The sequence below is a fragment of the Elaeis guineensis genome, chromosome 14 (genome assembly GCF_000442705.2).
Source record: "Elaeis guineensis isolate ETL-2024a chromosome 14, EG11, whole genome shotgun sequence".
Classification (NCBI taxonomy): domain Eukaryota; kingdom Viridiplantae; phylum Streptophyta; class Magnoliopsida; order Arecales; family Arecaceae; genus Elaeis; species Elaeis guineensis.
The window spans coordinates 57,555,398-57,568,628 of NC_026006.2; the positions used below are offsets into that span (position 1 = coordinate 57,555,398).

The 13,231-nt window shown below is 38.7% G+C and overlaps 2 protein-coding genes across 2 annotated transcripts; both read left to right on the forward strand.

Annotated features, from left to right (window-relative positions):
- Positions 1 to 3,109: 3,109 nt before the first annotated feature.
- LOC105057496 (uncharacterized) lies at positions 3,110 to 4,854 on the forward strand. The gene is given in 5 exon segments (XM_010940125.4): positions 3,110 to 3,283; positions 3,402 to 3,477; positions 3,563 to 3,720; positions 3,723 to 4,347; positions 4,350 to 4,854. Coding segments are annotated over 5 exon segments (1,059 nt in total). The 5' UTR covers positions 3,110 to 3,241; the 3' UTR covers positions 4,508 to 4,854.
- A 3,991-nt stretch (positions 4,855 to 8,845) lies between these two features.
- On the forward strand, positions 8,846 to 11,387 carry LOC105037802 (ferritin-like catalase Nec2). Its single transcript, XM_073248216.1, has 3 exons — positions 8,846 to 9,274; positions 10,021 to 10,246; positions 10,889 to 11,387. The coding sequence occupies exons 1-3, from the start codon at positions 8,922 to 8,924 to the stop codon at positions 11,264 to 11,266; spliced, it is 957 nt and encodes a 318-aa protein (XP_073104317.1). The 5' UTR covers positions 8,846 to 8,921; the 3' UTR covers positions 11,267 to 11,387.
- Positions 11,388 to 13,231: the final 1,844 nt, after the last annotated feature.

Here is a 13,231-nt window from a genome sequence, read left to right on the forward strand (position 1 = left end):
ACCTCAGATAGCCATTCAGATCTTATCTCCAACAGTTTGTGGTAATGATAGTGCATGTGATGATGGTCCTTTCAAGTCCCAATATTATCATCATTCCATTATTCTTTAAAAAAAAAATTGTCAGTTTGGCCCCCACGAAGACACTAATAATTTAAAATTTGTCTTCTAATAATTTCTGATATTTAAAATATCTCTCTCTAATTGCACGATACTTTGCTCAGAAGATCCGCTTCTCCTTTCCTTGGTAGCTGCCCACCAAGGTGAGGTATCCTGATAAGGATAGATATACATAAATTAAAAGGTTGGACGCATGCAGTTTTGGTCCTATGCACAAAAAGACCGTCTCAATATTTGGAACATATGGCATCTATCATATTTGAGTAATTTTACCATTATATCATCATAATCAGATGATGTGTAAATCATAATGCACAATTTTAAGTGCAAATATCTTTTTCTAGATCAATCAAGAGGTTATATATCACTTATATAACTATTTTGCATGAAATTTTTGTGCTACTTTATCAGCATTAACCACTTGCATACGTTTTGTATAACTACGTTAAATGCTAGACCTCACTCTCATTAGTCAATACTTACAAGTCTTTTGATATTGTTCCTATCTAACATTTTGAGAGATATATACACAAAGTATTGTGTGATTTGATGCTGCATACCTATGTAAGTTCATAGTTTGAGAGGGAAGGATAACTCAAAAAAACCATAGCATCTTAGCCCACACACAATCATAAAAATACTCATATCTCAAATTATGACCAAAATATCCGCTGGTACATACATCAAAAGAGATCGTATGAAGCGATCTTCATTTTTAAGCTAATAATTTGAGAGAGAAGAATATTGACACAGCAGAACCGTAGAATCTTGGTCAATCCACAATGATGGAAATATATGCACCCCAATTTGGAGTGCAACTATAACCATACACTTCCCTTTGATCCAAACTGCTATTTGAACTGGTTTATGGGACCTAAAGGTAGGACAGCCAACGTGGTGATCTGAGCTGTCTGCCCATTAGATTCTTTATGGGGACTAGTTGAAGAGTACCAATTCCAGCCTTATATTCCAGTGTCGTCACTCGTAATTTGGTAGAGCACGGGGCAGCAGCAGCAGTGCATGATTCACTCGGCTGTTCGCCATTCACATGCAAACACGTCCACGCATATGGCTATGGATGCCACTCCACAGGCATAACCCACACCTCGATAACTTCGTTTGAAAATTTAAAAAAATAAAGAACAAAAGGGGGGGGGGGGGAAAAAAAAAGAAGAAGCTAAGCCACCAATTGCTAGCCCATCCATCTAGGAAAAGAAATGATGCATGTATTATTATGGAACCAATGTTTCCCTTAATGTTCAAAAGTTACCAAGCGGCATGATATGATTGTTCGGTGGGTGGGACTCATAGAACGCATATCGTGGATCATGTAACATTCTTATGATAAATTTTTAACATGAACATGATTTTTTAATATTTTGATTATAAAGAATGGCTATCTAATCTTTAAAAAAAAAAATAATGTCAGCGCTTACTGAAAGAATGAACATGTGTTAATCTGCGAGCAACTAGTTGACACATGTTGCACAACCATCAAGCCATGTCATGCGAGGCAGACCAAGATCAGAGATGGAACATATAGACTGGTTCTTCTTATAACAATTGTGCACCCTGTAACAAGCCACCATGGATGATGACATGAAAATCGACAATTATAATTACTCTGAGTCACTTTTTTTTTTTTTTTTTAAAGAACATCTTCCTTGTTTACAACAAAGAAAAAACTCACACCCTTCAGCTTTTACAATAAGAAAGTGTTTAGTTGGGAGGAATGAGGATCCGAAATCGAAATCTGAATGGATGACTTTCATTCCAACCGTTTGGTTGAAAAGAATCCCATTCTGATTCTAAAGTGGAATGAAAATGATTTAATATATATAAAACTCAATCCCTATCTTCTCTATGGATTCAATTTTTCATTCCAATTACGATTCTGATCACGAACCAAACGCTTTGGGAGATTTGACAATTGCGATTCCGATTTTCAGCCATCCTGATTTTCATTACCATTGTGATTCTGATTGTAAACCAAACACCCCCTAAAAGCTATGGTATGCTTATTATCAAATCCATTTGTATCCATAGCATTCTCCATATAAGGATTACCCGAAAATAGATTCTAATGTGATGCACCAAAATGAATAACATACATGAAATTGAGTTAATATCCAATTAATTGGGCTTTTGGGTGGAGGTCTACATGCCTAGGTGGTGAAATGCGGGTTAAACATGTCTGATATGAGTTTAAGGATTCTAAATTAGCTCCATAGATGAAGTTATTCTTTGCTTAATCGCCTGTCCAAAATTGGGACATTTCAAAATGTTCCATATCTAACAATTGTTTAAACCTTGCTGATGTTGGAGATTATTTGTTGTTTAATTGAGCAAATCATACCAGATGACTAGTTGGGCAACCAATAAACGATGTTGAGATGGTAATTCAAAGATTAAAGGATTTGTTAAGTTCACAAACGAAAGTGGAATTCAAATCAGAATGAATTGGAATAGATGTCAGAATGATCACATTCACCGATAAGTATAGTTTAAAAATGAAATTTGAATAGTAGAAGAAAGTCATTATTGAGTTCCAAAGGATTCACATATTTTTATTCTCTCGAAAATTGAAATAAAAATAAAATTTGAATCAAATGATTGGAATAAAAATCACTCGTTCTCATCCTCCTCAGAATCTAACTTCTTCCAATTAAATATATCTTCAATTAAATATTATCATTATCATCATCTTACAATTATATAAACATAGTTTTTGGAAATGGACCTATCCTTCAATTCATGAGTCATGGGTCCATCATTGAGGACTACCATTGGCTGTAACTGGCTGTCCAAAAACAGAGGGCCAGTCTCCCCATGACCAAACCATTCCTTGATGGCCTCCTTCCATCCATCCCATAGCTAAAGTGTGTGCCCCAGTTTGCTTCCCCAGTCACAGCCCAACAACCGATCCCCTCACCCCCACTAAGCCCCCCCGACCCTCTCTCTTCTTTTATCCCCCCTCCCTCTCTCCCGTCCCTTTACATTCCCCTTTTTCTCTTTCTCGGCTCCCTTTCTCTCCACGCCAACTGCTACCAAATCTCCTCCCCAAAGCCCACCCTCCCTCTCTCTCCCTCCCTCCCACTCTCTCTCTATAAAGTAAGCGTCTCTCATGGCATCAGAGGAAGCAGCATCTGAACCCCTCAAATACAAAGTACTTTTATTACTACTCCAACCAAACATCCCATCTCTGTTTCCTTGACACGGTCATAGTCTAACAATTTCAACTACTTGGTGTAATCTATGGACTCATATATGATTTGGTGGTGCAGACTTGGGTGCTGAAGGTCTCAATCCACTGCGAGGGATGCAAAAAGAAGGTGAAGAGGATCCTCCAAAGCATTGATGGTATCTCCTAGATCTTCTCAATCTTTCCCTTTCTTTTACAAGTCGTGTTTCACTGTATTAGACTAATTTCTTCAATCTTTTCTAGGTGTTTATACCACAGATGTTGATGCCCTCCAAAACAAAGTAACGGTAACCGGAGACGTCGACGCTGAAACCCTCATCAAGAAACTGCACAAGTCCAACAAGCATGCTGAGCTCTGGCCAGAGAAGAAACCCACCAACCCAAATCCCAGCAATAACACCACCACCACAACAACAACAGTAACAATAAGAGCAAGAGCAAGAGCCAGAACTCGGGCAAAGATGACTCCAAATCCAAAGATCCCAGTGAAAGCTCCGATAAAAAGCCATCCGGGGATGTCTCCGCCGCCGCCGCCGCCGCCGCCAAACACTCCTCTGGCGAGAACAAAAGCGTAGGCAAAGCCGCCGATGGCAAAAAGGCCGAAGAAACCGCCGGCGACAAGGCCGCTGAGCCATCGAAGGCCGATAGCGAAGCCCCCAAGAGTGCCAACAAAGCACCACCAGCATCCGAGGAAAAGAACGCCGCCGCCGAGAGCTCCAAGAGCTCCAATCCACCTCCCGACAAGGCCGCCGCCCCTGCCAATGGTGGCGAGAAGGCCGCCAGTGGCGGCAAAAAGAAGGGAAAGAAAGGGGAGAAAGAGAAGACCAATGGTGACGGCGGAGGAGAAACTGTACCTAAAGAGGCTGGTGGTAACAACTCGGAGGCCGGCGGCATTAGCCGGACTCCGCCGCCGGAAATGTACCATTACCCGATATACCCTCCTCAGCCGGCATACGTCATGAGCTACAACACGGCGCATCCTACCACAAGCCAAGCCTACTATGCCACCCCGATGCCACCGATGCCTCAGAGTACATGTACCCCCCATACCCGCCTCCGCCGGAGTATTACTACGGTCAGCCGGCGCCGAGCTTATCTATGTCATCCTCGCCGCCACCGCCGCCACCGGCCGGTGCCTACGACGACATGTTCAGCGATGAGAACCCGAACTCCTGCAATCTTATGTGAGGAGAGCTAAGCCCCAGCTACTACCATCTTTTGCTTTAGGTAACGTATGGTTCTAAGTCTATCCATAGACGTACCAGTTGTGAGATGTTAAGTTGATACTTTTTGTATGAGTGGAGTAGTTGCAGTGGTGGCACCAAGTGGGATAGTCTTGTGACTCTTGTGTTGTAAAGGCTATGTATTAGATGTGGGCATTAGTTTCAATAGGTAAGTAGAGTAGGGTAAGTAATAACTTGTTTAAGTTCCGAGGCTTGCTTTCTTCTGCTTGACAGTCTTTTCTTTAATTTTTGTAATTTTTCTTGGGATCTGAGGCCTTTTGTAAAGGCTATTGTCATGTCATCTGTAAAGTAGATTGTGATCCCTGCATGCCTAATTGTTTGTACCATATATATATTCTCTGAATTATTATTATTATTATGGAAGGAAGACAAACACCAAAGCTTAGGGTCTTAAGCTTGGTGGGGCCAGGGTATTTGTATTATGTGTTTTAATCTCAAAAATTTGGACAATTGTGTTGGGTTTCTTTCATACTTTCTGAAGCACGTATCACATCCAACGGTAGAGTGTGACCTCAATTTGGTTGGCTAGACTGTATGAATTTGATTAGTTTGGTGTGGAATTGTTGAAACCGTGACTCACTTGGACGTTCCTTTGGGCGAGGAAAATGTGCTGGTCCCACCTGGGGCCTCCTCAGGTGATGTCCTTAACTCCTTATGGATCAGAGACTGCCAGCTGAGTGAAGCACAATTAACCCCCCCTCTGTTAAGTGCTGCAGGCCAAAAGAAAGAGTTGGTCATTATGGTTACAGAGAGGATTCCTTCAACTTTTATTATTTGAATGATGCTGAGAATAAAAGTACACTGAAAATAATTGAAATTCTAAGTTTATTCTTACTTGGGTTCATAAAATGTGCTTGCCTCTCTGTATCCATTTGACTATCCAGTTGACCAAGATTGCTTGTGTTTTGAGCACCATCTTGAGCCTGGTCCAAGGCCTGAACCCAAGCTTGCTCAGCCTGACATCTCTATTTCCAGCCCTATCCATGTAGAGGAGATTTGGACACACCAGGAAATGTTAATCCTTTTTTTTTTTTAATTGTTCTGTTATCCATCTACCTGTTATGATTAGAGACACATGCCACTGGACCAAACCAAGCTTTTCATCATTGTACAGCTTTCCATGTGGAAGTGGGACAATACTGATGATACCCACATTGTTCCATAAAAAAATGCTTCATGCACCCACTCGTGGCATCATTTCACTCTACTTGATCCATGGTGCCCAAACCATGTGTCATTTTGAGAGTGAAATAGGCATCCTTGTCACCTATTTGGTTAGTCTTATAAGAACCTAGGATCATTAAAGTCGCTTTATATTGAGATCATCTAATTTCTCTTATCAATTTGTCTAGGGATGATGGCGATCGAGCAATAGATAAGCTATGAAGGCTAGAGATTGGATCAAAGAAATGAGGAGATGGTGTGCCACGAAGCACTAGATCATTTATCTGGCTAGTTATGATGTTGGTGATGGCTTTCAATGTAAAGCAGAAATGGCAAAAGGGAGCTTTGCGAAGAGATTTGTTGGTGCCATTGAGGAGATAGAGTTAGATATGCTTGGGAATCTCAATTCAGAAGCAATGCATGGAGGTGGGGTCATAGGGACCCATTTGTAATGATCTTTTCGTTGCAATGCAAAATGATCTTTTTTGCACTACCAATGGTATGCGTTGCTTGCACGTTTTGATCAAATGCGAACCCACACCAAACAGAGGTTAGGATGTTAGGATGTTACTACTGCCAAAAAATTCAGTAAAATCATATAGCAGTTATAGGTTCCATCGCAGCTTAAATACTTGCCAGTGGAAAGAAAGAATTATCCCACAAGACAAAATATGATCCATACCACCAATCACCATGGTAGATTTTTTTGAGCACATTAAGCAAGATTTTGTAGAAAATCCATGTTAGAAAGACCAAGTTCATGACCATGTGAGTGAGACCAAGTCCATACATAGAGTGCATTGCTGCATGCTATAGTTTATGTAAGGTCAAGTTAATCATTGTAATTAAAAAACATTGTTCAATTATGCAAAGAAAATATCATGATGGATGGTGATGTAGGGTCCTAGCACAAGGAAGCATGACAAAGTATCAACGGTACATGATACAGTCATCGGTGGTACAATTAACTGTAGACTAACTGATTAATGGAGGCAGAACTCCAAAAACCTAATCAACCAGTAAGGTCTAATAGTGGATTATTGTGATGAAGAAACAAGTTCAATGTTGTTATATAGAAGGTTGTTATCATGTAACAACTCAGAATCTTATCCAAAAAATTAGTCAGAAAATATTATTTGGATTTCTTGGCTCTGTATAAATATCTAGATCTTCCCGATAAATAATCAATGTAGGATTAAATACATGTCCGATCCTTGTATATCATCATCTATCCACCTGTATGACTATCTTTTCTTGCATTAGGGATTGAATATTTGGATGTGATGAATGGTTTGAATGATGGACATAGGAAAGGAGGATTGCAAATCCATAACCTACATAAAAACTTTAATATAGAAGTGTTACATATATAGTGAAGATTTCTCGGTCAGGGATGAAGAAACAAGTCATGTATATATCACTATGAGAGTGAAGCTAATAGTGGATCCTTGATAAATCATGGTAAAATCTTTGAAGAATCCATCACTTGATGTATGGCTCAATGCACATTCCAAGTATAGCTAATTTAGTTGTATAGTTTATAAGTGGGGTCTTCCTAATAGAATCAATTATGCTAACTACTCCCAAAGATCTCTTTCTTCTCCCAAATATTACATTTTCCTTCTTCAATACTTCTATCGAATAGTTTCATTTTAATCAAACTATTGCAAGCAGTCATTTAGTCTGAAATAGCATTACCACTTGCAGTGAATGTAATTAATTATCAAGCTAATTGTTACTCACTGGTATAAAGTAAGAAGAAAATTTGCTAAGGAATTTATCCTTGTCAATGATCCAAGTAATAGGAAAGGCACAGTTCTTTCATATGGATTACACCAGAACAAGGAAAAATGCAAAATGGCAAGTAGCGTATAATTGATTGCCTTGTGGTTTTATAATTGTGAAATATGGAACTACCCACAACCAGCTGGTAGCGTGCAGTGTTAGAAAGTTAAGGACCAAGTTGACTAAAGGCTGTACTTTCTTCCTTATTTGGAGTGTGGATTATTGAGGATATACTAGAAAGCTATACTAAACAGAGAATGGAATTATCTGTTTGAAATAAGATAATTATTCACCACCAACAATCTGTTTGAAATAAGATAATTATTCACCACCAACTCAGGTTTGAAACTTAGATCTATCACTTGGAGAGATTAGCAGCAATCAACAAAATTACGACCTGTTGGCTTCCATCATATGCATGACATGTGTCGATCGCTAGTCTATATGGAATGTTGACATTCCACCAATTTTTGCAAATTCTTTCTCCAAAGTGTTATCTAACACTCCAGCTACCACAATTTTGAGAACCGAAAGCATGATCATTAGATGCATATTTTTTCCTACCAAGTGATACTATTAAAGAAATCAGAATGTTATATATGTTCCACTTTATCCTTCATCGGGGTGCTTTAAAGAATTAGTCATGCTTAACAGCCACATCTTCCTATTCTCATCTATTGTTACTTTCTTTTATCCTGTGTTTGATCATGATCATGAGGAGAAGATGGATGATCTTCAATTACTGTTTGGTTCAAAAATTCTTTAGAAAGATGGATGAAAAGAAAGAATTGCTTGTAAGTGACACAAACTTTCATAAGTGAATAAACCTCCGGTCACTTTCTTTGGATCTAAATATATCGATAATTTATCAAATTGGAAGCTTAAAAGTTTATAGAAAACTTTGAGAGGATACCAATGAGAATAGATATCAATACCAATGGCCTGGATTTGAATCCAAAAAATGACACTATGTTGCACGACTCTATACACTACGTAGTTCACCATCCCCCATGGTACAAGAGAAATAATGCAATTTACAATACTACAATTCTGTGCTACCAAAATAAATGTCCCATGAAATTGCATCTATTCACTACTTAGCTTAATTAAGTGGCAATTGCATGCTGCCCAAATGCCACGTTGGTTGGTGAACCGAGTGGCGAATAGACCGTGCTGCACGACATTTCTCGATCCAGAATAAGAATGTGTAAAGTTTAGGTTGGACAGTTGAATTGGTAATGCCAATTTTTTCTCATCATGCCAAGATCGATTACCCATAATTTTATCTATGGGCTTTATGAAGCTCATCTTTTTCATATATAACACAAAGTCTTTGGCTATAAATGACCTACCAATAGCAGTCGCTACCCTATAGCTCATATTCTTTGGGTTGGGAGAGTTGGAATCTAATGATGTCTCCATGGGCTTTCTCCTCTCTCTTCCTATCTTTCTTCCTTATCTTTCTCCCAAGCAAAGCCAAGCCTTTCGACCACCATTTTCAACCAAATTGCACCTCAAATCCTCCGGTGGTCTCGGTCTCGGTGTTCCCCTACGATGTGGAGCTGCTACAGTTTGCACTGAACTTGGAACATATGGAGTGTGATTGGTTCTTGTATGGTGCACTTGGTCATGGGCTTGACGCCATTGCACCAGAGCTTGCCATGGGTGGACCACCTCCGATAGGTGCCATGAAGGCCAAGCTTGATCATCTTACACAGCGCATCATTGCGGAGTTTGGTTATCAAGAAGTTGGCCACTTAAGGTCTCTCCCTCTCTCTCTCTCCTCTCTCTCTCTCTCATGTGCGTGTCATCGCATGGCATGTCAGCATGCACGCTGACAATCCCATCTCGGATGAGTTATATCTATGTAGTATGAATACATCCAATAAAATTAAAAAATAACATATCATAAATATCAAAAAATCCCATCACAACATTTGGAATGCAAGAAGTTTTGCACTTTTTCTTTTTCTTTTTTTTTTTTTCACTCGGTTTTCAAAGAAATAGTTTTGCTCTCTCTCATTTTAGATGTGTAAAAAGTTCTATGATGCTGCCTTAAATTGATATTGGCATAAATTATTTTCAGTATTTTTCTTGTGAGAGAATTGGAATGATCCGTCAAAAAGTCGGACTTGTTTTTTTTTTTTTGTGCTTTTTAATGTATATAAATATCAAGAAAGCTAACATTTTAACGAGATATATTTAAATCTTGCAACAATGAAAAGCCATTTGACAAAATTAAATAGCAAACTTTGCAAGCTAGAAACTAGCATTCGTGGATGTCCCGATTAGCCAACAAGTAAACGGTAGGTTCGATAATGTCTTGACCTGCTTGGAGTCAAATTTCTACATGACCTGACTCATTTGCAACCTTATCTATCACCAATTCACTTGTGTCCACATACACGCAACTATGATGGATTTTTCCTTCATGTTTTTGGTATTGTTTATTATCATCTTTTATGCGACATTTTGCAATTGACGAATCTTCTTGTGGTTGATGCTAAGGGCCATCAAATCTACGGTCGGTGGGTTGCCAAGGCCTTTGATAGATCTGAGCGTACACAACTTCGCAAAGATAATGGATGATGCATTTGGATATCATCTGAACCCTCCATTCAATCCTTATATCAACAGCCTCAACTACTTGCTGGCCTCTTATATAATACCATACATGGGCCTCGTGGGCTACGTTGGTGCTAACCCAAACATCGATGGCTTCGTTTCAAAAAGGGTAATACACAAACACCACATGTTGATGCACCTTGTATTATTAATATTGATTCCATTATCTTATGTACTGATACGAAATTTGCTCTTATATGCAATTTGATCGATAAAATCGAGAAAAACATAGTAATGTCTCTTAGACAAGAATGAAATATATAATACCTCAATCTGTTGTTGTATTGATTAAACTTTCTGACTCACAGCAAATTAGGTTCTTGGTAAGCTCATTTCAAACTCAAATCAAAGAAACATTTACTTGAAGAACTCTCTGTAGGGGCAATAGTATGCAACTGCTCACTCAGCTATATCCCATCTGCACTCTTAATCATTAGCTAATCGTTGGAATTATAGTCACCAGTCTGGACATGGGAGCTGTGAATTCTAGATGAAATTAATAGTCTCATGACTCCTGATGTTGTTAAAAACTTACAATTACTCCTATATCTTACTTCACTATCATAAATATTAAATTTTGACTTATGGCGAATTAAAACATACACCAGTAGCTGCGCTAAAATGCTTTATGCTTCAAACTAGGATATGAGGAAACACTAGGCCAATTAATCTCTCTTCCAAGGAGTGAATGAAACTGAGCTATCATAATGATACAAACAAAGATGAAACATGTCACTTGGTTTTCATGCAGCTTTTAGCAGGCTTGTTAGCAGTGGAAGCTGGGCAAGATGCAATAATAAGAGCTCTACTCTATGAGCGAGCCAAAGAGCTAGTCCCACCTTACAACATCACAGTTGCTCAGTTTACCATCCACATATCGAACCTAAGAAATGAACTTGCAAAGTGTGGGATCAAAGACGAAGGTCTCATCGTCCCCACCGAGCTAGGAGCGGAGCAGAGGACATGCAGTAATATCATATCAGCCAATGCTGATTCGCTGGCTTACAGGCGAAACCCTGCTGAGATCCTCAGAGTTGTGTATGGAACTGGCAATGAGCACCAACCTGGTGGTTTCCTGCCCAAAGGAGGAAATGGAAAAATAGCTAGAGAACTTCTGCAAGGAGCTTAGGAGATGTCTTATGTCATATGCTTGTATCTTGTTACTCATATAGTGTTGGTTGAATGATATGTAGAAACTAAATTACACTTATAGTTTATTACATAAGATATCTTGTGAAATTAATCTTTTACACAGCAAAAGCTTCCTGCTGCTCTGATAGCCTAGCATGTAAAATTGACCAACCATGCATTGAAAACTATTTGCCTGTTGCCGGTGAATTTAGATTGAAAACTCACTCTTGGTTAGTGGATAAATTGAAATTAGTTTCACTTACGGAACACCTTGACATGAATAAATCTCATTGCAATCAAATCTTCTGCCAAAAAATGAAACAACAGTTTGCAGTTTTGACCTGCCAAGCACTAACTTTGCTGGAAAGCAAACATTGCCTGTGCTTGCTAGTTTATAACCGAATATAGTTTGCTGCTTAAATTAATTATTTTCTTATTGTTTGGTAACGAAAGTAAGCTAGATCACTAAATTTTACAAGTAAACATTAAAAATCAGAAATGTGCTTATATCTACATGAATAATCTCCAAATGTGCAAGTCTAGATGCCATATCAGCACACAATGGGTGCTCAAACTACTTACATTTTATTATTCGGTAACAGAACTAAACCAAATATTCTCCAAGAACAGAAGTAAACCAAATAGCTAAATCTTACAACATTAAAAATCAGATATATGCGAATGCCAATGTGAATAATCTCCAAAAGCATAACCGATACACCGCGAGTGCGACTATGGTTTTAGCTGTGTTCGTTTTACCGAACATGAATAAACCATGATTCACACAGTTACAGACAAGCCACTTAGCATCATATTTGGTGAAAATATTACCAAAGATATTGAATATGTGTAGCAGGGCAACAAATATAACTAAACTAATATCAGAAGCCACCTGACCTACAATATTACCATTTCTTGGCTGCACTTGAGCTCATTCAAAGGCTTCCAGTGATTCAGAAGCTTTTTTTCACAAGAAACCCCCATTTTCCCAAAATTTAAATTCAAAACACTACCTTAATCATAATCATTTATGAAACTCCCTGAAAACACTCAGATGGAAAAGTATAATACAAAAGTTGGGATAAGAATTAACAATGAATAAAGAAATAAAAGAACCGATTAAATTCTCAGAATTTCTTCAAAGCTCTGTAAATATTTCTAAGAACAGTCATTGTCATGAACATAGCAGCAATTAGCATACTGCAAACCCTAACAGTAGCCACAGCTTGACTCAAATAAATTAAAAAGAATCACCAGTTTTCACAAGAACCACCAACAATCACATACTGAAAGCCTGTGCATTGCAGGTGGGAAAGTTGTAAGAGGGGAGACCCCATCCACTAAATTTAGGTGAACAAATAACATCAACCATCAACTAGACCACACAGACCCCAGGGTACAAACAGCTACATTTTGGCAGAAAGATAACAGATGAGAAAACAACAATGCTACCAAGTTCATCTGATTAAATCATCACAGAACAGCTGAAAAACAAGATTACCAAGAAATCACTTTAAGAGTCATGAAAATATGAGCAGATATCAGCAAATATTAAAAAGTAAAAACCAAGCACCATCTAGCTGTTAATTGAATTTAAGAAAACTAGGTGGTCTGATATCCCTATTTCAAAGCAAATAAAACTTGGAAGATTTGGCACCATCAACTAAAAGAGCTCAAAACATCCCCCCTTACATGTCCACAAAGAATATCTGAATACTCCTGACAAAATATGGAACCATGCTAAATAATCAGACAGCAGCAGCAGCACCAGAGGCAGCAAGCAGCCTCCTAGCCTCCTCGATGATGCTGAGCTTGACATCCTTGCCTTCGGAAGAGAAAACCTCGGCTTTGTCCACTTGCCAATGGTGAAGACATTGCCAATACGAGTTGCAAACTCGTGACCAAGTGCATCTTGGAAGTTGGAGGTGGATAGTCTCAAAACTACCCTCGGCTTCTCTCTGTT

Coding starts and splice junctions, on each gene's coding strand:
- LOC105037802 (XM_073248216.1), top strand. CDS start 8,922: ATGATGTCTCCATGGGCTTTCTCCTCTCTCTTCCTATCTTTCTTCCTT. Junction 9,275..10,020: donor CAAGAAGTTGGCCACTTAAG/GTCTCTCCCTCT, acceptor GTTGATGCTAAG/GGCCATCAAATCTACGGTCG. Junction 10,247..10,888: donor ATGGCTTCGTTTCAAAAAGG/GTAATACACAAA, acceptor GTTTTCATGCAG/CTTTTAGCAGGCTTGTTAGC.